The 26142-nt window shown below is 31.4% G+C and overlaps 1 protein-coding gene across 3 annotated transcripts in view; it reads left to right on the top strand.

Moving 5' to 3' along the window:
* The window catches only part of LOC134706800 (ATP-binding cassette sub-family A member 2-like), a 77214-nt gene that overhangs the window by 12878 nt on the left and 38194 nt on the right, over positions 1 to 26142 (top strand). For all 3 annotated transcript variants that reach the window (XM_063566091.1, XM_063566093.1, XM_063566092.1), the window contains exons 3-28: positions 2850 to 2943; positions 4234 to 4345; positions 5260 to 5417; positions 6173 to 6294; positions 6998 to 7276; positions 8104 to 8205; positions 8609 to 8710; positions 8957 to 9019; positions 9963 to 10178; positions 10813 to 10948; positions 12361 to 12482; positions 12813 to 12941; positions 14387 to 14651; positions 16222 to 16397; positions 16782 to 16885; positions 18149 to 18263; positions 18784 to 18974; positions 19264 to 19414; positions 19888 to 20092; positions 21447 to 21623; positions 22219 to 22289; positions 22632 to 22741; positions 23112 to 23243; positions 24150 to 24230; positions 24842 to 25038; positions 25535 to 25720. In XM_063566091.1, the coding sequence (XP_063422161.1) occupies positions 2850 to 2943; positions 4234 to 4345; positions 5260 to 5417; positions 6173 to 6294; positions 6998 to 7276; positions 8104 to 8205; positions 8609 to 8710; positions 8957 to 9019; positions 9963 to 10178; positions 10813 to 10948; positions 12361 to 12482; positions 12813 to 12941; positions 14387 to 14651; positions 16222 to 16397; positions 16782 to 16885; positions 18149 to 18263; positions 18784 to 18974; positions 19264 to 19414; positions 19888 to 20092; positions 21447 to 21623; positions 22219 to 22289; positions 22632 to 22741; positions 23112 to 23243; positions 24150 to 24230; positions 24842 to 25038; positions 25535 to 25720 (3796 nt within the window). The remainder of the gene's footprint in view (positions 1 to 2849; positions 2944 to 4233; positions 4346 to 5259; positions 5418 to 6172; positions 6295 to 6997; positions 7277 to 8103; positions 8206 to 8608; positions 8711 to 8956; positions 9020 to 9962; positions 10179 to 10812; positions 10949 to 12360; positions 12483 to 12812; positions 12942 to 14386; positions 14652 to 16221; positions 16398 to 16781; positions 16886 to 18148; positions 18264 to 18783; positions 18975 to 19263; positions 19415 to 19887; positions 20093 to 21446; positions 21624 to 22218; positions 22290 to 22631; positions 22742 to 23111; positions 23244 to 24149; positions 24231 to 24841; positions 25039 to 25534; positions 25721 to 26142) is intronic.

Genomic DNA, 26142 nt, shown 5'->3' with positions numbered 1-26142 from the left:
CAAGCTTGAATGTATTATCCCTAAATATGCTAAATATAGCTACTTGCCCCAAATGTAATTATAACTGTAAGAGGTGACCATCAGGGTGGCTTACTACAGGTATATGATATGTTGTTTGCTCAGTGTTGAAGGCCATGCAGTAAACTATAGCTGCTTCCATCTACATATTTGGTCTGAGATGGATAGTTCTCATTGACAGTCATACCAAATCATCATATTTGTATTTGTACTGTGCTGCTCATTTTGTTTGAGTGTAGAGATTTGATAATGCATTAAAACCAAAAAACACCATCTACCTGGTTTTATTCTGTACAATTAATTGATCATCAATATGTCATTAAATAGTTTTAATTGATTCCATTTACAATGTTAAGTCTTCACCCGAACATTGATTTGTAAAAGTACATTACATAATGCCATAGTAACAACATTGTACATATAACTGGCTATATTGACATTTTAACAAACTGCTATTCATTTAATACACTTTTAATTACATTTCCATAATAGAATTAATAGCAATCTTTAAGGCAGGCAAATATCTATATTTATATGTACATGTTAATTCTATATATAGTCTTAACAAGAAATATCTGAACTTGTCACTTTCATTGTTCAGCAGGGAATCAAGCTTTACAGAACACAGATGTCTGAACGAAGTCACAGACATTTAGTAATAAATCAATGATTTGAATTCTAGTTGATACAAGTTTACTGAAAGGTCAACATTACACTAACTTCAGCAGTTAAAAGGATACATTCACTGTTTTTGACATGATCGAAATAAAAATATGAACTGTTATAACTGACCCACAGATATATTTTAATGATGTTAGTGGGGATTCCCATGGGTGATTATTCTAGTTTGCCATCCACCAGATCACATAAAGAAACCTAAAGTATTAATATATCTTGATGCTGAGGTGTCTTTATTTTGACTTGAGGTTCATGGCTGTATGATTCATACTTTTTATGATTAATAACATTTTATACAGAAATAATTGAAATTGATGATTGCATTTTACTATTGTGGTCAATATTTTATAGACAGCAATATAAGTGCTGATCTAGACGGGGCTGTTTCAGGTTGGGAGTGGAACTTGGGATCCCCCTCTCCTTTCCCTCCCCCCACAATCAATGCATTTGAACTATTTTATGTCCTGCCTCCCTCCTAGGCCATGGTCATTAAATTTTGAACTAGTTTTCTGCTTAAGTTAGTTTGTTAACAAAATCTTACCATAATCAACAACATTTTCTAGTAAGTTAAATTAATGTCTGTACATCTCAGTATGTCAACTTATTCCAGTTCCTACGGACTAGTTCATGGTCCAGTGACTTTGAATTAATTACATGTAATAATGTTGCTGTCCCTCAGATTGGCTTTTTATGCCCCATTTATGGGCATTAAGTTTTCTGGTCTGTGCGTCCATCTATCTATTCGTCCTTTTGTCTGTCTGTCAGTCCGTTCCTCTGCCTGTTTGTCCGTCCGTCCGCCTGTCTGTCTGTCCCGCTTCAGGTTAAAGTTTTTGGTAGAGTTAGTTTTTGATGAAGTTGAAGACCAATCAACTTGAAACTTGGTACACATGTTCCCTATGATATGATCTTTCTAATTTTAATGCCAAAGTTGAGTTTTTATACCATTTTCACAGTCCACTGAACATAGAAAATGATAGTGCGGATGGGCCATCCGTGTACTGGGGACACATTCTTGTTCTGAATTTTATGCAGACATGCAAGACATACCTCTGTGTCAACAGTTTATTTAATCTTGTTCTGTGCATATACTGCATGAATTTGTGTCATGAATGGATATCCCATAGCCTCTCTTTTCTATAATATCATACTTTAGAATCAAAATAGTTCTCATTTCAGACAGTGGACATATGGGGAAGACCTTTCTGCATGTTCACTCTAACATGATAAAAAATCATGTTTTAAAGATAGGCAAAACATTTTTGCTAGTTTACTCTTGTTGGTAGTTTAAATACTGTTGGTGATAACATGTCTGAAGATAAAATAAGTATTTCTATAAAATGTAAATAAGTTAGATTGACCTTCATTTGTTTGATTCAGAATCAGCTGATATAAAAAAAAAAGTTCAGTGTACTGGTGACAGCTTGATTATGGGAAATTGCTCCCTGATAGGAAGATAAAAAGTGATTATTAACATAACTTTGTTGTGATTACATGAATAGGATGAAGTTTTATTGATTAGAAGCTGAAAAAATTTAATTACCTGCCAATTGAGAGGGGGGATAGGAGGGATCCTGATCCCAAAATCCCGGGCTTAAAAATATGAAATCCAGAGATCTTCCGAAAAAAGAATTCCCAGATCCCGAAAGGGTCAATCCTGAAATCTAGAGCTTAAAAACACCCAATCCCCGAGTCCTGATAAAGGTCCTATCGGCCTATCCCCCCTCAATTGACTTTAACTTTTTAATTTGATTTATAGAATACAAAAATATTTGCCAGAAATACATAAGTAAGGTATAAAACAACAAGCATTGCATGAAAATATAATTTACATTTAGTTAGTATTTGGGGACTAGAAGTCATCTAATTACCAATAGAGATGACATATGTAGGCTGCAGATGATCCTATGACCTTATATAAATATGAATTTACAGACGGACAGACAAGCACATGCAATACATCTAGATCTGTTTGGTTTCATGACATTAAAAAAAATATATGAAAAAATATTTTTCTTGACTCTGATAAGTTTTTAATATAAATTTCTTACATAAACCCATTCTTTTAAGTAATTTGAAAAGGAAAAAAAACATCATTTGCTAGAAAATGTTACAGGCAGTTCTGCTTATAATTAACTTTACCATTTTTTTTTCAGTTTGTTTTGTTGTTTGAAGTATGCATTCCATTAGTATTATTCTTAATCCTCCTGTTGATCAGAGAGAGACAACCACCAGTTCCAGTCAGAACAGGTAAGGAACAAGATACACATTAAAATTGATGGTTCATTTAACATTATAGAAAGGAATACACTCTGTCCTGCCATTTATTATTAGTCTATGACATAGCATACATTGTTTCAGACAAAAACAAATCCAAATCTAAATAAAAAAATACAATAAGGACATTAAGGAGATGTGAAATCATTGTCAATGAGACACTCATTTACCAGAGACAAAAGGAAGAAAATATAAACATTTACAGTTCACCTGACAGCCTTCAACAATGAGCAATACCTGTACCATATAGTTCATAACAAAATGTGAGATAATTCATGCTAGATAATCAATGGCCTGATTTATGCAACAACAAAACAAAATAACTGACTTTAGGAAAGCACACAAAGAATGTAACAAGGTGAAAAATGTCTGTGAGCTTTCAATTCTCCCATAACCTTGGTCAGTGGTGTAACAGCTTAACATTATGCTTTACTCAACAGATCAGCATGAAGCACAACAAACATCTTACACAAAGACAAAAGACACAACATATTACTCTAATTAAAGTCATTATATATATAGTTACTGAAAGTTTATTTTAACCTTATTTTTAAAGACAGACTTTTGAACATTGATTGCATACAATTGATTGACTTTCCATACACCTCAATCTCTGGCATTGCTTATTATTGGGTGTTCCTTGCCTAATAAAAAAGAAACATCTTTTTTTTTTCTTACTTGATCTGAAGAATAAAATAATTTTGATCATACCAAATGATTCAAACGATCTTTAAACAAAACAAAAAGTTGAATGCAATATTCTTCGTTCATTCAAAATGGTGTTTTTTCACCCCTTGGCTATTTTTATTCTAGAGATCGATTTCTTTTTTTCATAAAGTTATTATACAGACTGTCATTCTATAATAATTACATGCTCAACTTCAGTCCAACTTTTCTAAAAACTTACTTAAAACCTAAGGGTTTCAGTTTAGCTGCTCAGGAGCATGTTCCTACACTTTTCATAAATGTTGAAAGCCAAATATGAAAAAAATGAATAAGAGAGGTAAAAAAATAATTGTGAATTTTGAATTTGATAATTATTTCATGACAATTAGTATTATTAAACTATACGGTTCGATTATATTTTTATTCTAGGTCACCAGTCAGCATTCCCTTTAGATTATATTTTTATTCTAGGTCACCAGTCAGCATTCCCTTTAGATTATATTTTTATTCTAGGTCACCAGTCAGCATTCCCTTTAGATTATATTTTTATTACAGGTCACCAGTCAGCATTCCCTTTAAATTATATTTTTATTCCAGGTCACCAGTCAGCATTTCCTTTACCATCAGCTGGAATTATTCCAATTATGGAAATGTTTTGTGATGGAGCTCAGAGAGATGAATTTGGTTTCCTTACTTTTCCACATGCTAAGTATGTTCAAATTATAGAATAAAATTTTTACCAACAACTGTTCTATGCCACTGTCTATATCTCAAGTTAACAGGATCTGTTATTTTACTGATACATCATTATACAATACATGATAGAGTAATACAGACTTATTTTATTTTGTCTGCACTCTGCAGATATTCAACTAATATTGAATGTGTAGTCACAGAGCAAGTTTACACTTGTTCTGGTTCAACACTCTTTTAATGAATTACTGCCAAAGGCTTGAAGAAACATGGTCAATTTAGCTTTAAAGTTAAATCTATTTAAACAAATTCTCTAATATTAAAATTTTATGTTGAATCTTACAACAACCAACAGCTTTTGCTATCTTTTTTCAAAGCTCTTCATATTTACAGGTATATGGACTTGCTGTTATAGTTTATACAACAAGAAGAGAAAATAATACAGAATTTTGATTGTGTAGCACACACATGACAAGAAAACTTTAAAAAAAAAATGAAATGGATATCCATCTCAATTGTTAAGTTGAAAGTATATGAGATTGTATGACTGTGTTCCCTTCTGTCATGGTTCATTGCTTTTGGAATTTTTGCATAGTATGCATGTCATTGTTTATGAATAGTCACCATGCATGTATGAAAAGTTCAAGGCAGTGGCGGATCCAGAGGGGGGGTTCCGGGGGTCCGCACCCCCCCTTTATTTTGGCCGATCAATGCATTTGAATCGGGATAATTTTGCACCCCCCCCTGCACCCCCCCTTTGCCCTGGGCTAGCACCCCCCCTTTCGAAAATTCCTGCATCCGCCACTGCAAGGCCACAATTATCATGACACTAGATATTTGAAACAATCCTTTTTATAAAAAGTCACATTCAAGATTTAGCTTATAATTCTTATTAACTCAACTTATTTTATTTTCATGGTGTAATTTCAGAACTACAGAATTTTTAAACAGATTACAGACAGTAGCAGAAAATCATCATTTCTTCCAGGAAGGTTACTCTCCATCAGAAATGGATGACCTTCCAGATACCTTCAGAAGTATTATAGACAATACTGCAGATATTCATGATACATTTCATAGTACTAAAAGTGAGTTACTAACACACAGTACTATATACATATTGTATGTAGTTATTGATGAACTAGTACATACTTGTGTTTAGGTGCCAGCTGAAGATCGCCTCCAGGTTCGGGATTTTCTCACTGAATTGAAGACTCATTTGTGGCCTTGGGCTGTTTTCCACTCTTTGATCGGGTTGTTGTCTCTTTGACATATTCCCAATTTCCATTCTCAATTTTACTTGTACTAGTTACAACTATATTTGAATTAAGGACAATCCAGCAAATCATTAATCTGTGTACACATATAAAGACAGATTGTTTTTATGTAGCCACTTATGTTTTGTATTATAGAGGGAAAGATAAAGGACATATATGAAGTAGACATCAATGTGACAGCAACCCATTAACATAACCAAAATAAACAAATGGAATTGTCTAGAAGGTTTCCACATTGATCTACATTTTATGCATAAATGGTTCTCACTCAGCTTTGCACTTCAGTTTTCATATAAAAGTTAATTAGATAATTTATTTTTTTGGAGTGTACAATTATTAAACTGTAATAAAAGTCTCATACTTCTTGAAATTATGGTCACCTTAGTCTACATGTTATAATGGTTAGGCTTTCTTCAGTTTCTATTAAGGTCAAGATTTTTGCAACAACAAGCAATAAATTGTTGATGATTTATCAATGCAGAGACTTTATTTCAGATAGTTACAATGTAAAAAATAGACTTTTCTGAACAACGTTTTATTAATGCATCCTATATTTTTGATTGTAGATTTAACAGTATATTCTGTGTTGACTGACAAGGATGAGTTTGTAGACTTTCTTCATAATAACCTGTCTATTCCAATAGAAGACATCAATTCATTGTTAAATTCTACAGTAAATATACGCAAAGTGAGTAAATATACGCAAAGTGAGAAAATATATGCAAAGTGAGTTAATCTACATGCAAAATAAGTGAAAGCACCTGTAAAATTTGAAGTTATAAACATAGAAGTTATTCTTTCATCATGTCACATTTTAGATTTCAAAATTGAAAGTATATAAGTATTTGAAAAAGAAAGAGAAAAATCTTTTATAACAACATTTAACTTCTAAAAATTGGTTAAAAATTGACAAATTTTCCTTGATTTCCTACTCATTCAAAAAAAAGTGTCAAAAAATTACAATACTGTTTACAATTGCTGATTAAAACTTGATTGATTGACTGTTGGTGTTTTAACGCCACTTTTAAGCACAAAAATTGGGCTATATTGTGGTGGAAGCCAGAGTGCCTGGAGAAAACCACTGATCTTCGATAGGAAAACTGAAAATCCTAGTCACTTGGCCGCTGAGTCCCAGTTTAAAACTTGACATCAATCTTGACCTCTGTAAGGAGTGAGCGAAAACATAAGTGTAAATAGGTATTATTATATTGTGACTTGTATGTGATTCTTGACTTCAGCATTCTTTGTGAAATGTTTCACTTCCAAACATGATTTCTATTGATTTTTAAAAGGCACACACATTCAGTAACCTAGGCTCTGATAATTTTAGAACTGTTATCATATTATGTCTCCATAAAATTATGAAATTGACATATCTTATTATTCTGCAGATTTACCAACTTCTGTTTGGATCAGACATACTTTATACAGAAGAGGGATATAAAGTGAGAGTACGACGTGAAGTAGACACAGGGTTCACCCATGATCTCAGACCATTTACCATACTTCATCATTTGACTAAATATTTACCTACACATCAGGATTCAAGTATTGAAGATACTTTACACAATAGTGCTATTCAAAAGTTGATAAATCATATAATGGATCCTGATCTTCTTTTAAATGATACATTTAACTTGCCAGCCAATGAACTTGCTCAAATTCTTAAGGTATTATATTTAAGCAGATAAAATTATTGTGTGAAATTTCCTGTTACAATATTACACTTTGACCTGTTTGTTAAGCAGTTAAGACGTTCTTACCTTACAAATTATAAATGACTTGTTTATCATGTCTTTTGTCTTGTGAAATCGCTGTATTTGTTTTTAAAAAGACCAATTATCTGTGTGTGGGATTGTCTTTGAGTATCAATTTCTGTAGAAATTCCAAAAAGAAATTATGAGCAACCCACTGAATCATGCTATTGTGAAATAACTCTAATAAAAAATTTGAATCTGCAAAAAAAACTGTCTCCTATAATATATTTGTTTCAACATAAGACAGAACTTCAATCAAACCATATATGGAATAAACACTGTAAAATATGTTATTATCAGCTTTAAAGCTTATAAAGATATTCTGCATCATATAAATAAAATTGAGAGTGGAAATGGGGAATATGTCAAAGACACAATAACCAGACCATAGAGCAGACATCAGCCAGAGGTCACCAATTGGTCTTCAATACAGCGAGAAAGACTGGACTTTTACTAAAAAAACAGTATTTTGTTTATGAATCCACAGAGATTTTATATGTGGAAAACAGATACAACATCAAAACTACCATGCAATTTATAATTATGTTTTATAAAAATGAGAACGGAAATTGGGAATGTGTCAAAGCGACAACAACTCGACCATAGAGCAAACGAATATATCAAATACATTTTGTGATAGATAATGATAAGTTGTCATTCATTGTGAATATTGTTGAGATTTCATGGAGGTAGTATAATAACTCCATTTGTGTAAGATGAATATTATTTAACTATTTCAGGGGATCCTATTGTCTCCTACTAATTTACATCAAATTAGCTGTGATAATAAAGAATTTTTACAGATATTTATTCAAGATTCGTCTTCAGATAAAATTCTTATGGTAGGTATATTTAAGCATTGCTACTCAGTTATTTATTTTTATCAGAAATATTTTAAAGATGTGATGTAATGAATGAGTTGTTCAGGTAGAGGCTAAATTCAAATACTAATTTAAATATATACACCAATGAGACAACACAAACAAAAAGACATCTTTAGGAATAGATATTATTAAGTGATGTTACCCAATGTCAAGCATTGAATTGACCAGAAAGGTTGTGAATCAATAAGATTACAAATTATTCCAGGTCAAACATAAAATTCTAAAAAGAAACACAGAAAACTGTGATATATCAAAATGGTTGATAAAGCACTGAAAATTTGAATTGAACACAAAAGTTACGCCTTGTAAATCTGACTTAAACCTTGTTGCTAATTGGTTAAATTATATTTGTTTATTTTAGGAGGAACTACAAAAACGTTTATGTAATATGAGTATAGATGAGTTGAAAAGTTTATCATCAGAACTTCAGAGCCAAATAAATGAGACAGAAATGATAGAAATTGTAAGTTTGTATGGTTACTTGATAGTCATTAGAGAATAAAATGATAAAAATAGCAATATATGATATGATATTTTATTGTTACAAGATTATTTATTAACCCAAGTGTTTTAATTAGTTTTGTTAGCTTATTGAGATATATAACAATATATTATGTTTTTACACAAATGAAAACTGGTATTTCTATACTAAGTCTTATATGTTTGTCTAATCATATATTTTTAGTATGGATCATAATTATATTTTCAGTTTCATTTGGACAGTTTTAATATAACAAAAGAAATACATGACATCCAGGAATTTATGGCAAAGGTAAGATTATTCTTCTTTAGGTTTATAAGTCACAAACCAAATAAAGGATGAGGTATAATAAGAGCCTTTATTTCGCCCCTGAAATTTCAAAAATAGTAAACTTATTCAAGTCTTACTAGTAATGTCAATTAACAAATGAACTGAAGTGTGATGGTCTTTTATTTGTTTCAATCTGACTAATACACAATGTTGAAGTGAGGATTTCAAATGCAATGACTATTTATCTTGAATTTTTAAATTAAACAGTTTTATAATCTTTATGATGTACAAAAAAAACCCCGGAAAATATCCTTCTAAAAAAGAAATTGACTTCTACATTGACATGTTTACATGAAAAACATTTAAATATGTTTTGTGTTATCAATAGCCCTTCAGGTTAACCACTATCACACTTTGGGCTTTGGCACGATCAAAAACACACCAGCATTTAACCTTTTCACATCAGAGTACCATAGCAGGTCATAATCCTACAAATAGAGAGTTTTAAAATTGTATTCAATTTGCTGAGAGCTGTACACTTGCCAGATGTTTTTAACATGTACATTCTTACAGGACAACTGTTGATTTACAAGACTTGTGTTACAATATTTCCATACATGACATGTGTTTCTGTTATTAGACTTTTTTACTCATATTTAAATATATTTTTTTCTCTCCACTATATATCAGTCTGCACAACTTTATATTTGTATTTTATCCTGATGGTTACAAAAGCTATGAATAAAGTGATAAATGTTAACATTTTAGAAGATTATGGCTCCATTACCACTGAGGTTTTTAAAACCTTCTGAATCAAGATTTTTCACAAAGTATTAAATGTCACTAAAATTTGTAGACTTCACAATATGAAACTTCTTAACAATGCTATCAGATGCTAGTTAAAAATTATAGTCCTCAAAGCTCTAGTTATTAAAACAAAATAATGATAAAGCTTTTATTTCAGCTTCAAAAGTTTTATGAATTTGAAGTGACGTTGACAGAAATGGCCTACTTAGCTGATTATCTTCCACAAGATGCTTGTATAGATGGTAACAGTACTACCGCTACAACCCCCGCTATGAATACGTCAACAACAGGGAGGCCACCTACTGGTGGAGATAGTAAAAAAGGCGATTCACATGAGGATGGCAAAGGAGGTCATACAGGCAATAATGATCCGGTAAATACTGATTGAATTTCTGTAAATTCATAAATTATTGTGAGGTTTTTAGAAATGCAAATATTACAACTAGGTCGGTATCGCAATAATAAGAACTCACATTTTGATATCTGGCAGATATAACGATATGCAGATTTCCCTGTCTGTTCCAAGGCAATAAAAAGATTCCTTTTGCTCTTACTTTTTAACATTTCTAGCGCATTTGTTCTTGGGATAACATTAAATGACAATGAAATCACACAAAAGGTATCCTTTGAATTAAGCAGCTAAGCAAAAACCTCCAACAAGATCATTGATATTAATTCAATTCAATTCAAATCTTTCTTGCCATAAAACTACATATTTATAGTATGTGACACAACATAACAAAATGAAAATAAAAAATAACAATAAAAAATAGTAAAAAATTGGGGTAAAGTTTTCTTCAATTTTCATAAATACTTATGACAGGGATGTTAAAATATAAATGTGAATGAGAAAACAAAGATAAGTAAGGATGGTAACATTGCATAGATTGTATAATGTTAAAGAAAATAAATAAGCAACACAAACAACGAGGAACAATAATCCAACACAATAGAAGTATATGACTTTGTTATAGAATGAAGGTACATGGGAAATGTTTATTTTGTAGACAAAAACTAAGATGTATGGAATGTTACATTTATGGAATGTAGTGCAGAAAACAATATGTGGTAAAGAAACACATGCTCACATAAATCCTGCCAAGAAATCAGCGAAAGGTGGTGGAATTCAACATTTTGATCTCAGTAAGTCTGGTTTTAATACCTTATACTTTACAGTTCTTAAACATTATTTTAATGTAGACCTTTAATGTGTCATAATGAAGAAAGTTATGCTATATAGATGTATTTGTGAGTTTCCGATAAAATAAAAACCTACATATTAGTTGACCTGATGCATTTTAATTTGAGTTGACAGTGTTGATATGTTGCTGTCTCACTAATGCATTTTGTGTTACATATCTCATAGCGGGGGACATGAAATACTGGAGGTATGTCTGTCTGTCCATATTAAATGTTATTCAAACTTTAAAAAAATTAGAAAATGTCTATCTAAAAGTTTAGATGTGGTTTGATTGCCAATGACACAACTCTCAACAAGATTTTAAACTAACAACTGCAGGTCACTGTATGACCTTCAACTTTGAGCAAAACACATACCAAATAGTCAGCTATTTAAAAAGGCCTTTAAGGTCAAGTTTCAGTAAATGGGCTTTGTCACAGATTTCAGTAAAATTTGGCATACAACTCTGGCTCGATGAACTTCAACTGAAAATCGAAAAAAAAAATGCATTTATCTCAATTATCATTTGAAATATTACTAATTGAATTCTTACAAAATGGGTGAACATTTGTATAGAAAGCACATAAAATCGGCAAAAAACCTTCTAAAATTTGTCTTAAAATCGCAAAATCTCTTATTCTACTCCATAGATTTTTCTTAAAAAACTATATGTTGTTGATACATAAATTTCTGTTATAATGATATAAAATAATCATAGGGTCACCGACTCCGTTTTTTGTCTAACAATCAATTTGTTACCTTGTTGGTAGTGAAAAAACGTCAAAAATCAACGTTTATCGGCCTGCAACGCGATAACGTTACGATTATTTCGACGTTTTGTTGGATTTTTTCACAAAGAACGCAACTTTGAATGATAATTACCGTAAAAACGAAGTCGGTGACCCTATCTTTATTTTGCATCATTAAAACAGAAATTTATGTATCAACAACATATAGGTTTTTAAGAAAAATCTATGGAGTAGAATTAGAGACTTGGCGATTTAAAGACAAATTTTAGGTGGGCTTTCGCCGATTTTATGTGCTTTCTATACAAATATTCACCCATATTAACAGAAATCAATCTGCAATTTTTCAGATAATAAAAGAGATAAATGTATTATTTTTTCGATTTTCAGTTGTAGTTCAATGAGCCAAGGTTGTATGCAAATTTTTAGCAAAATCTGCGACATAGCCCATTTACTGTTCCTTGACCTTAAATGAAAAAATGTACAATAGTTCAGACAAGAAAACATAGCGGCCTAATTTATGTACAAAATAATGAACAAAAAACAAATATGTTTTACAGCAAAAAACGACAACTATTTTAAGCAATGAATCCATCAAGTGATTGAATAACTATAATTTCTCCATATAGGTGATCTAGATGCATCCTCAACACAACAGAATCATTTGAAGATCTTAGTCCATGTACTGTTCAGTAATCCTAAAGTACTGTATGCTCCAAATAATACAGCTGCAGATACCATTATTACAAAGGTAGGAATCTTAACTGTACATTTACTATCACTTGGTATGTAAGAATCTAAACTAAAATTTGTCTTAAAAACAAAGATAAACAACAGACATATATATTCTTTATCCAAACAGCCTTTATATTGTAATCATATTTTGCAATATACCACCAAACTTTTGTATCCTATGTATTTCTGATCATGAATCCTATATGAAAAATTATACCAGTAAGCTTAAATATTTTAAAACTATATGATATGGCACTAGTTTTGTGTTTCTTTTTTCATGAATTTCTAACAGTATTGATACTTCTACGGACAAATACTAACTAGTTGTTGTTTTTTCATTTTCTAGGCTAATCAAACATTCCAGTTGATTCAAGAAGTTAATATTTATGCCAGAAGATGGCAGAATGTTTCAGCAGAACTCAGAGCTTACTTACTGGAAAATAAAACAGAACATAATCTGATATCTATAAGACAAGTGAGTTATTTATACAAGGAATAGTCTATAAAAATACAACATTAATACACATACAACTTGGAAGAAATAAAGTTTGCATAACATGAATGGCACAATTGAAGTCCATAAAAGTTAATGAAATGGAGGCAACACAATAGCATGATAAGTAATTCACATTATACCTTAATTGCTAACATGAATTTAATGTGTATATTTCATTACAATGTCACATTTTATGTCAAATGAGAATTGTTTGGGTTTTTTTTAGCGAGGGGACATTAAGTTTTACCCATGTCCATCTGTATGAGTGTATTTCCCAAAGTTGGTTTTTGCTCTCTAACTTAAGTTTGCCTCAATCAAATGTTATGAATCTTATACAAAATGCCAATTACCACTAAATACAAACCCGGTTTTAATTTTGGTGGCGTCACTTTTACTGTTATAAAGAGTTATGCCACTTTACAAATGGAAAATTTGCTAAATTTTTGTTTCCATTCTCTAACTCATCAAAACTATAATCCCCTTCCCTTTCATGAATGTGACCTACTGAATAAGACTATTTACCAAATTTATTATCACAAAAGCAACCCGACAGGTGCCACATGTGGAGCAGGATCTGCTTAACCTTCCGGAGAACATGAGATCACCCCTAGTTTTTGGTGGTGTTCGTGTTGCTTATTCTTTAGTTTTCTATGTTGTGTCATGTGTACTATTGTTTGTCTGTTGGTCTTTGTCATTTTTAGCCATGGCATTGTCTGTTTATTTTCGATGTATGAGTTTGACTGTCGCTCGAGAACTTTCGTCCCTCTTTTAATTTGCCTCAACCAAATGTTATTAAACTTACACACAATGCTTGATACTACAATATACATATCAAACTGAATTTTGATGCTGTCACTTTTACTGTTCTAGAGTTATGCCCTTTAACAAATAGAAAAATTGCTGAAACATTTCAAAATATCAATCAAGCATTTTTTTTTAAATTGGAGTTATCTTCCTTTGTCCAAGAATGGTAGTTGAATCACCTAAAACCAATGCTTTATACAATCTTCTTTGAAAACAGGAGTTATCTTTCTTTGCCCAGAATGTAGTTGAATCAACTACAATCAATGCTTTATACAATGTAATATTCAATTTTACTACCAACTGATAAATAAAAACAATCTTTACCATTCAGTGCTTACAAAGGCTTTGATAAACCATTCTAGGGTTATGCCGCTTTACAACTGTTACTGTTCTCTTAACTTAAGTTTGTCTCAACTAAATTTAATGAAATGTGTATATAATGCTTATTACCTCTAAACTCAGTTTAAAATAATTTTTTTACAGTTCTTGAGTTATGTCCCATTATCATGTTATATGATAACTGGGCATCATCTATGTCCCTATGAACACATTCCCTAATTTTTCTGAATGTTATCCAATAAAATAACTTTTTAAATTTACTTATTCTTTGAATTTTTCAGATGCAACAAGAAATCAATAATACACATGGACTAATCCCAAGCTATATTAAATCTTCCCCATTAATGACCAAGTTTTTACAACGAGAAGTACCAGATATAAGCCACTTTCTTCATCAATTAGACTCCATTGATAATGCAGCATGCAGCTGGCTGTCACTCATATCCAATTTTACTTTGGATGTTTTCCGTGGGTTTGCTTCTGAAGAAGATTTAGTGAACTACTTTTTAACCAAAGCTTATCATGAAAATGTCACAACAGTAGCAGGTAAGATTTTCTGAAAATGTGTCAGAACAAAAAAAAGATTTTTGAAAAAGAAATTAAACCAAGCTAACAGAAATTTGTTGAATACAGGTATGACTGAGCAATTGTTCAAAAAAATTGAGAGGTCCACATCTGATTTGATATAAAAATTGATATTATGAAATGATACAACTCTTATAAAAAGCCTGATCTTACTATGGATCATATTGTTTACAAGAAAACAAAAATACTCAGGAATGGATAAATGAATGAAGGGTATTGTGGTGTATAGTTAGAGATTTCTTAAGAATAAGTTGTACATAATATCTGCTCATATGTAGTTATCAAACTTTTTAAACATTTATAATCAGCATTTTTCAAAACTTGGTTAACCATGAGCTATTGTAATATATGTTCGTTTCTTTGTCACAAATGCATCTAATGAACATCTTCTGACAACACCAATACTTTTGAATAAAAATAAACTTAAATCTGCTTTAGAAGACTCTTAAATGAATTTAAACGATATTAACATCTAATTTCCTTATACATTGTAGTAGACTTCACATTCATGCATTTTCATTTTCACATTTCTTTTATATTTATGTCACAGTAAGAATAAAAAAGATGTGGTATGTTTGCCAATGAGACAACTGTCCACAAGAAACCAAAATGACACAGAAATTAACAACTAAATGTCACCCTATGGCCTTCAACAATGAGTAAAGCCCATACAGCATAGTCAGCTATAAAAAAAGCCACAAAATGACAATGTAAAACAATACTTAGAGAAAACTAACAGCCTTATTTATGTACAAAAAAAGAATGAAAAACTAATATGTAACGCATAAACAAATGACAACCACTGAATTACAGGCTCCTGACTTGGGAAGAGTCCATTATCAATGATGTAATTTAGCAGATAGTCCTCAGGTGAACCTGGCCCAGCTCATGCATAATAAAGAACATGAAATTGGTCTATTATAACTTTTATCAACCTTTTTCAAGACCACAAACCTTTGCTTGATGTGAGAATCTCATGTTGATCCCATGTAGACCAATTTCATGTTCAACAATTTCATGTTCAACAATGAGTAAAGCCCATACAGCATAGTCAGCTATAAAAAAAGCCACAAAATGACAATGTAAAACAATACTTAGAGAAAACTAACAGCCTTATTTATGTACAAAAAAAGAATGAAAAACTAATATGTAACGCATAAACAAATGACAACCACTGAATTACAGGCTCCTGACTTGGGAAGAGTCCATTATCAATGATGTAATTTAGCAGATAGTCCTCAGGTGAACCTGGCCCAGCTCATGCATAATAAAGAACATGAAATTGGTCTATTATAACTTTTATCAACCTTTTTCAAGACCACAAACCTTTGCTTGATGTGAGAATCTCATGTTGATCCCACAACAGATATAGGAATTATGTATCCATAGATAAAGAATTTATCTTTAAAAATAAAAATATAAGTAAAGGTTATTAAGTTTATGCTTAGTTTAGAATGGAAAATAGCTGATTTCATACATTGCATGAAATAAAATTGAAACTTGGTGTTAGTATATAATACATGTATTCCAGGTGTAATATTTGAAAACATGCCAAAGACAGGAGAGTTACCTGCCCATGTGACATTCAAAATACGACAAAATACATCTTTTACACCTACAACAAAGTTTGTCCGCAATAGATACTGGTTTCCTGGACCAGGTCCATGGACTTATCAATACTACCATTTTGGATTTGTGTGGATACAGGTATAGTCTTAAGACTGGTCAAGCAAACTGATAATCTAGCATAATTTGATTTAAATGAGATATGATATAAATGGTAAAGGGACAGCAACCCAACATCAAATAGAAAAGAAGACAGTAGCAAGTCTTCAAATGAATATACTTTCTGTCAATATAAGTGTAAAAAGGAGTCTTTGTCCAATGTAAACATTTCTGAAAGATTATTCTGAACTGTCTTTGAAGTATAAATCAATGATAGAACAAAAGTCCAAATTGTCTCTCTTAAAGGAAATTACCATGGTTTTATCATTTGATTACTTCATTATATGTTTCCTGTGCGTACTCTCTTATTTGTACTGTGTAGCATTGAAATACAATAGTATCAACAAATTACTTTTATATTGATAGGATATTATTGAGAGAGCTATTATTGATGTACAGACTGGAAGAGATGTTATAGAACCTGGTGGATACATCAGACAGTTCCCTTTCTCATGCTATAAATATGATAAGTAAGTATACAGGGGAGGTAATCCAGTAAATACATCATACAATTCCTCTTCTGCTATAAATATGACAAGTAAGAACTTGGGAGGTAGTCAGGTCAATACATCTGACAATTTCCCTCTTTACTGCTATAAATATGACAAGTAACTTTACCGAAGAAAAAGACGGAGGATACCAAGGAGACAATCAAATCTTTTAAATCAAAATAATTATTGCGAACCCTATTGAACCTTTCCATAGATTCACCTGATAGTTACCTGTCCATTTAAACTTTTGGCAGTTCTATTGTCCCATCTAACAAATACAACAGGTATTGTTCTCTGTATAGTTTATTCACTGGGACCTTTAAATTTCTTCTAAGAGAAATCTATCACTCATTGATTAATCTACCAGAGTAAAAAGTTTATCTGCTAAACAGAAAGAAATAACATGTTTCACATAAAAAAAAAATGCCTGTGATTTCGTGTTTATTAAACATTTATGATAATTTTTTCTATATGTTCAAAATAGATAATTATTTAATCACAAAAAGTTTGTTTTAAAAAAAAAAGTATTGTTCGTATGAAAGTTTGCATCTTTTAGTTTTTATTTAGGTATAGAATACTTTTAAGAAGGCCTTTATATATAAAAATCATCATTTTAAGGTTTTTTTTATCATTTTTTTTTGAAAATAGGAATAATGTGGATTTTTTTCAGAAATCAACTTTTATTAATGTTTGAATCAGTGTTTACATTCAACAGTTTGAAAATACAATACATTCAAACTCATATACAGTTTTAATATTAATAGTCAACATGTTTTTTCCATCAATTAAGCAGATAAATTTTTTACTCTGGTAGATTAATCAATGAGTGATAGATTTCTCTTAGAAGAAATTTAAAGGTCCCAGTGAATAAAAACTTGTGTATTATGTGCGCTTTTATGATGTTTTTTTACCAGATAGAGGGGATCGCCTGTATCCCTGGTACTTAATCACAATTTCCTAAGGACAGCAGCGCTAATTGTCAATTATGATAATTCAATTTGCCAAATAATTTGTGCAATATAGCATCATAGTTTTCAAACGACTCGTTCAACATTGGAACAGAAGTGATGATGCCCCTAAACGCCCAAATGATGTTCACTAAAACCAAAGTTTTTGACGGTAATGCATCAACTCGAAATTTGTCTATTCTGAAACTTAAACTCATATGAGAAGAATGCTTAATGTACTAGTTGAGAGTTAAAGCATTATACAAGTTTACCACGTTATTATTTATGATTTCAGATTTGTTTTTATGGTAGAACATGTTGTTCCTTTGTGCTTAACAATCTCCTGGCTTTATTCTGTCTCCATGTTAGTTCAAAGTATCGTGTATGAAAAAGAACAGCGTCTGAAAGAGGTAAAATAAATGTTATTAAGTGCAATCAATAATACTTCCTCATTTATTCTTGATGCAAAACAATTTACATGGCTATAAATATTATAGAAACAGCATATATCTAGTAAGATACTCCAGACAATGGATGAAGACTAGGACTTGCCTGATTATTGATTGAAATTCATAGAAGAGTAAATATATAAGTAATCAATATACTGTTTGCTTTATATGCAATTTTAAATCATATTTATAACACTAAGACAAATGTCAAGATACCAAGAGTGAAAATGTTTGCAGATTACAGAATCTGTTATACATCCTGACACTTTTCTATTGCTGAAATCTGTATGTTGACCTCTATATTTCCTTTGTTTTATGTCATTGTGTCACTTTCTCTTAACCCCACAACCCCGTTTCTTCATTAACCTATTTAGTGGGTTTTTTTAAAGAAAAAATTGGATCTCTGAATAAAGTATTTGAGTGTTGTAGTTTGATCATCATAAAAATCATAGAGTAAAAAAATAATAAACTTAATTTTTAGGTAATGAGAATGATGGGATTAAGTAATGGTGTCCATTGGTGTGCATGGTTTACAACCACATTTATACAGTTCTCCATTACAATGGCAGCCTTGACAGTCATGTTAAAGTTTGGTCATGTGTTGACGTATAGCAATCCAATTATTGTTTTCCTAGTCCTAGAAGTCTTTGCTGTAGCGACAATTTCATTTTCGTAAGTCTTTTTATTTCTGTTTATTCTTAGTTTTAGTTACACCATTTTATCAGAACATATATAGATCTATTCTTTCAGTATAACACATTATCTGTGCATTACATCAAATGCTTAAATAGATGCCAAAATTCAGTGCAGATTAAATAGTTTATTTCAAACACTTAATTTACACTGATCAATCACACATTCCTAGTTAAACAGTACCTATACAGCATATCACTAAATAAAAAAATAAACAGTGTTTGGTCCCTAAATAACATAATATAATACAATGGTTATTGTTTTTCAGGTTCTTGATAAGTGCATTTTATTCCAAAGCCAAAGTAGCAGCAGCTTGTGCAGGAATAATATATTTCCTGACTTACGTACCATACATGTATGTAGCCATCAAGGAAGACGTAGCGGGTGATGAAATATCAGCAGAGATCAAATCTTTTGTGGTAGGTTTAAAAATCTTAGTATTGTACATTTTAGAAATGCCAAATCACTACACAAAACCATGAAAATAAAAAGTGTGGTAACATATGTACTTTATACACAAACTACATGTATTCTTTGCTTTCTTTGGAAGCAATTTATTTCCAAGGTTCACTTGTAAAATAGATTTTTAGAGATTGACACTGGCTTGAGCCCCTTGAAATTTTACATAAATGTAATTCCTTTACCTGTTCAAAAAACATTAAATTGTTTTAGGTAACTTGTTCAGCTCTCACTCTGTTTTCTTTAAGATGCAACAGAAATGCTGCTTGGACATTAGTTATAAATGTTTGATGACTAAATTGATTACAATAACAGCTTTGCAAAATAATTTATCATGATAAATAATTTTTAATTCTTCTTTTAACTAAGGATTATGTTTCATTGTTCAAGAGGTTGTCAATTAATTTTACTATATCAAAATTTATAATTTCAGTCACTGTTTTCCACGGCAGCGTTTGGTCTGAGTGGTAAATATTTTGCTTTTTATGAAGAGGAAGGCGTAGGTGTTCAATGGTACAATATTCACCTGTCACCTGTGGAGAATGACCAGTACAGCTTACTGACATCAGTCCTAATGATGATACTAGATACATTCATCTATACAATACTGGCCTGGTACATAGAAAATGTATACCCAGGTAAGCTCAACTAAAAACCAGTACAGCTTACTGACATCTGTCTTATTGATGATACTAGATACATTCATCTATACAATACTGGCCTGGTACATAGAAAATGTATATCCAGGTAAGCTCAACTAAAATCCAGTACAGCTTACCGACATCTGTCTTATTGATGATACTAGATACATTCATCTATACAATACTGGCCTGGTACATAGAAAATGTATATCCAGGTAAGCTCAACTAATGGTCAGAGGGGGATATAGTTATGTTCTCTTATACATCTACACAATACTGGCCTGGTACATAGAAAATGTATATCCAGGTAAGCTCAACTAATGGTCAGAGGGGGATTATAGTTATGTTCTCTTATACATCTACACAATACTGGCCTGGTACATAGAAAATGTATATCCAGGTAAGCTCAACTAATGTTCAGAAGGGTGATAGAGTTATTTCCCTTTATACATCTACACAATACTGGCCTGGTTCATAGAAAATGTATATCCAGGTAAGCTTAATGGTCAAAGTGAGAGGCAGCGTTATGTCCCTTTATACATCTACACAATACTGGCCTGGTTCATAGAAAATGTATATCCAGGTAAGCTTAACTCATGGTCAGAGGGGGACAGAGTTATGTCCCTTTATACATCTACACAAGACTGGCCTGGTACATAGAAAATGTATATCCAGGTAAGCTCAACTCATGGTCAGAGGGGGACAGAGTTATGTCCCTTTATACATCTATACAAGACTGGCCTAGTACATAGAAAATGTATATCCAGGTAAGCTCAACTCATGGTCAGAGGGGGACAGAGTTATGTCCCTTTATACATCTACACAAGACTGGCCTGGTACATAGAAAATGTATATCCAGGTAAGCTTAGAGGTCAAAGTGAGAGGCAGAGTTATGTCCCTTTATACATCTACACAATACTGGCCTGGTTCATAGAAAATGTATATCCAGGTAAGCTCAACTCATGGTTAGAGGGGGACAGAGTTATGTAACTTTATAAATGGAAAAAATGCTAAATGTGTTGTTTCCACACTACATTTACTTTGCCTGAACTAAATTTTATAAAACTTATTCATAATGCTGATTACAATCTAAAAAAGAGACCAAATCCCAATATGGTAGGCATTACTTTACACTTCATGAGTTATCTCCCTTTATAAATGTATAAATTACTGCATATTTACACACAGTGACATCTGTGTTCCATTGGAATATTTTTCTTTTATATAGTCTTGACTTGATCCCAGCACATACACAATGTGTATGCAAAATATACTTCAAACAACTTTCTGCAAATAATAAATAGAAACAACCAAAATGAAAATTAAATCTGTGAGTATTATTTAATTTTAGGTCAGTATGGTCTTCCTAAGCCTTGGTATTTTGCCTTCACTAAAACTTACTGGTTTGGTGGAAGTATGAAGGCCACAGAGACTGACTGCTCTTGGAGACAGTGTTTTAAGCAAGATCCTACCTATTTATCTATCATAGAGGAAGATCAGGCTTGTGCTATGGCTACAAGAAGTCCTGGTAAGTATAATCAGTTGTTCTTAAAATACATTGCTCTATTTCGTGGAGTTTAAATATCCCTATTTCAAACATTCCCTCACAAACAAGATCAGAATAGAATAATTATGTAGAGGCTTAAAGTCCCTTTTGACTTTTTATCCAAATAGATCTAAGATATACTGTTGATTCATTATTGTTCTTCGAATAACCACAAATTTAAATTTTCAATGAGTTACGAATTTTCTATAAGCTTTGTATGCAGAGATTGGCAAAACCATGAAATCAAATATCCACGAAAATGCAAGTTTCCTCAATTTCGTTAATTGATACCTTTAAAAAAAAATTAAATACTCCTTTCCTACAAAAGATCTTATCTGCTATTTATTTTACAAAAAAAAGTTAAATAGTAAGAAGATTTATATTGAATACCTTAACAACACACACAGTGATAGTAAATAACACAGGTTGCATTGTGTAGGTCTCTGCTGATGTGTAGGTATATTAAATAATGTACAATGTTTGGGGAGGGCATGGTGATGCTAATCATCTATTTCATTGTAGTATGCCTGTCTATATGGATTTTGAACCTTAACTCTGAGTAATTATTTTATTTCAGATGATGAAAGAAAGTTTGAGAATGAGCCAGAACATTTAGTGTGTGGTGTACAGATAGAAAATCTGTCTAAGGTAACTAGACAATACAGTGATGGGTGAACAGGGGACAGAGGGTACCTGTTGTGTTTGATCAACACAGATCCTTGAAACTTGGGATTATTTGTGATAAATAGTGTCTGATCCTATTTGGTATATGTAATAGCTAATATAATATGATAAAGTGATGTATGATCAGCATTGATCAAAGTAGTTGGTAAAATTTTTTGATAAAAATAAATGTTTTATAGAAATTGATGCCAATGGCAAAACATGAACTGATATGTGAATAATAGAGGACTAACAAGCATCCTCTAATTAAAATTGGTTCCAGTAGTTTTTATTTTAATTATTTTAAACTGCTTGTTTCTTTTACAGTACTACAAGACTGGAAAAAAATTAGCTGTGAAGAATCTGAACTTGAATTTTTATGAAGGACAAATAACATCATTTTTAGGACACAATGGAGCAGGAAAAACAACTACAATGTATGAAAGAATAAATTATTATTTATTTTGATATCTAGAAAAAAAAATATGCTTTGAAGTATTTGAATAACAAAGTTTTATCATTGTTGAATTTATCTTCAACAAACCTTTTTCAATGAGCAAAATTAATGTTTATAAGGTATAAAGTTGAAACAATAAAAGATTGCTAGGTGAATTCTGGTTATTAAATTTTTAAAGCAAACATTTTTTTTTGTGATACATGCTTTTTTAATTTGCTTTATATAGCGATTCTTCTTCTATTGTTAGTTGGTTATGATATTTCATATGTTGGTAGATAATAAAAAAAAATATTATTACAATTTTAAAATTGTTTCAATAGAAGATAAGTAGCTCTAATTGTCTTTCTCAGGTCTATTCTGACAGGGATGTTCCCCCCAACAGCTGGTTATGCTCTTGTTTATGACAGTGATATCAGAACAGAAATGGATACAATTAGACAGAGTTTAGGAATGTGTCCACAGCATAATGTTTTATTTGACAAGTAAGTAAAACAATCATATTTTTTAATGGGCCAGCTGAAGGACGCCAACGTGTGCGGGAGTTTCTCGCTACATTGAAGACCCATTGGTGGCCTTCGGCTGTTGTCTGCTCTAGGGCTGGGTTGTTGCCGCTTTGACACATTCCCCATTTCCTTTCTCAATTTTATATATATCATCTAGAAAATCATCTAGAAAATATACATCATGCATCATCACTTATTTTTTTTGCCTGGATTGGAAATATAATATGATGATGTTGGCAGTCAGGTGGGCAAGCAGGGAATAGTAGGTACCTAATTTAGTTGCTGATTTCTTCCAACAGTTTTTCAACCCAGATCTATGAAACTTTACAGGGAGATAGCATATATGTTGAAGTACTTTGTTCAAAACAAATCAATACTAAGAGAACTTTTCATCATAATTTTTACTGTGCTTAATTGTCATTTTGATTTGACCCTAATTTATGGACTGTTAGTATATTGACTCTTGTACCACTGTGACACTTTGTTTTTTATACACAATTTTCAAATTATTTATTTATGCAGCATGAGGGACATTTGGCTACAGAGTAGCAATCTTTTTTATTTATTATTTCACTATTAAAGAATAAACTAAGTCTTTTTACTTTTAAAACATAGATAGTCATTGCCATACTTCAATCTAATATATGAAGAGGCAATTACAAGAAAACTCCAAGTTGAATTACAGAAAAACAAACGGGTAGATAAAGGTGTTATAAGTAGAAGATAAAGGAAAAAGGTGACAAATGGCATTATGCATTATGTTCCTGTCAACAGTTCTCAAATCATATGAAGTTAAAAAAGCTTTGCTCTAGGTTTTATACTTGAGGTCCTCTATATTAACGTAAATAATCTGAAACATTGTTCCAAATATTTTTTTTATTGCAGATTGACAGTTAAAGAACATTTATGGTTTTATACCAGTTTGAAAGGAATGAAAAAAGAAGATATTGAGACTGAAATGGAAACGTAAGTTCAATATGATTGTTTTTCTTTCTGATGAAATATGATAAAACTTTCATTTATCTGCACCTCCGTGCTTATACTTGTACATGATACAGATGTTTACTTAACTCACATAAAGTGTTTAGATAATATAAGTAGCTTTGTGTGTAGTAATACAATGGAAGAAACCATATAACAAGTGGAAGTTTCTACTCTGTGAAGGTAAACAGATATCTGTGATCAAGAATAAAATAAGTAGAAATTGGATTTACACTTTAGTGCTTTTGCAATACTCCTTAATATTAAGTTTTTTAAAACAATCATTATAAAAAAATTGGTGATACTAGTACCCATTTCTGCAGTGGTGATAGCTTCAGTCATGAAGCAATTGGAATATTCGCTTCCCTGTTAATATCCTGTTTGGTTTTGAGGAAATATTGTTTTACTCAGAACTTCTCTAGTCCTTACCACACTACTATAAGAAGAAAGTATAGAATGCAACATTTTTAACTTGTCAGATATGCTCTACTTTTAATTCATTTTTTAAAAGAAGACCTGTAAAAATATCTGCAAATTTCAACTTGAAAATGAAATGTTTGATTGTATTTTATAAAATTTAATATTAAAATTTGTAGATTGATAAATGACATAGATATATCAGCTAAATGTAACTCTACTGTTGACTGCCTGTCAGGAGGGATGCAGAGAAAGTTATCTGTTGCCATAGCTTTTATAGGAGGATCTAGAACTATAATACTGGATGAACCAACAGCAGGAGTGGACCCATATGCTAGGAGAGCAATCTGGGATCTCATTGTTAAATATAAACATGGTAACAAATTAATCAATTCAATATTTATAAGTGAAAGAAAACTTTTCATCAGTGGAATGTTCCTTGTTGGTTTTCCACGCATTATATAAATGGTATATGTTTGAAAGCAATATTGTTATCAGGATGTTTTGGACAGATATTCAAAACACAATATCCAATGAATATGCTTTGAACCTTTAACATATTAAATAAATGCCACTTCTATACCAAAAATGCTATCTTATCATGATCTATGCCCAAATTTATGTTTGATTTTTTATCTATTTCAACTTAGATCTCTGAGAAAGGTTCCTGTAAATACTCATGGATTTTTCTTTTAGGTGAATAGGTCATCAACTTAGCAATAACAGTTAATTCTAATAAGTACCTGTAATGCCAGAAATGTTGTAACCTCTAAGTAATCAGACATAACAAAAGTATTTCTCCATTTTGTTTGTTCAGTCTTTTAAGTGTAAGAGTCTATGATTCTCAACTATTAAATTTTATTCTATTTCAGGAAGGACCATTCTCTTATCAACTCACCATATGGATGAAGCAGATATATTAGGAGACCGTATAGCTATTATATCATCTGGTCAGTTAAAATGTTGTGGATCATCTATATTTCTAAAGAATACTTTTGGTGAAGGTTACCATCTACATTTGGTGAAATCAGAAGACCAGGATAATACCAGTCAAGATGGTGTGTTTAAAACTTACTTCCACAATCTTTATAAGATAAAATCACAAGGATTGTATTAACTCTTCATGTCGGGAAATTTTATTCTCATTTCAACTTATCGTGTATTCAGCACTTCAGTAAAATCCTTTATGCAGTGATTTTACAGTTTTTATGCCCCACCTACGATAGTAGAGGTCTGGTCTGTGACTCTGTTCGTTCGTTCGTTCGTTCGTCCGCAGGTTAAAGTTTTCGGTCAAGGTAGTTTTTGATGAAGCTGAAGTCCAATCAACTAGAAACTTAGTACACTTATTGCTTATGATATGATCTTTCTAATTTTAAAGCCAAAATAGACTTTTGACCCAATTTCACGGTCCATGAACAATGGAAAATGATAGTGCCAGTGGGGCATCCGTATACTTAGGACACATTCCTGTTCAGATTTG

This window comes from Mytilus trossulus, chromosome 2 (assembly GCF_036588685.1).
Source record: "Mytilus trossulus isolate FHL-02 chromosome 2, PNRI_Mtr1.1.1.hap1, whole genome shotgun sequence".
In the NCBI taxonomy this organism is placed as follows: domain Eukaryota; kingdom Metazoa; phylum Mollusca; class Bivalvia; order Mytilida; family Mytilidae; genus Mytilus; species Mytilus trossulus.
Note: the sequence above shows the minus strand (reverse complement) of the source record. Positions and strands in the feature narration are given on the sequence as shown.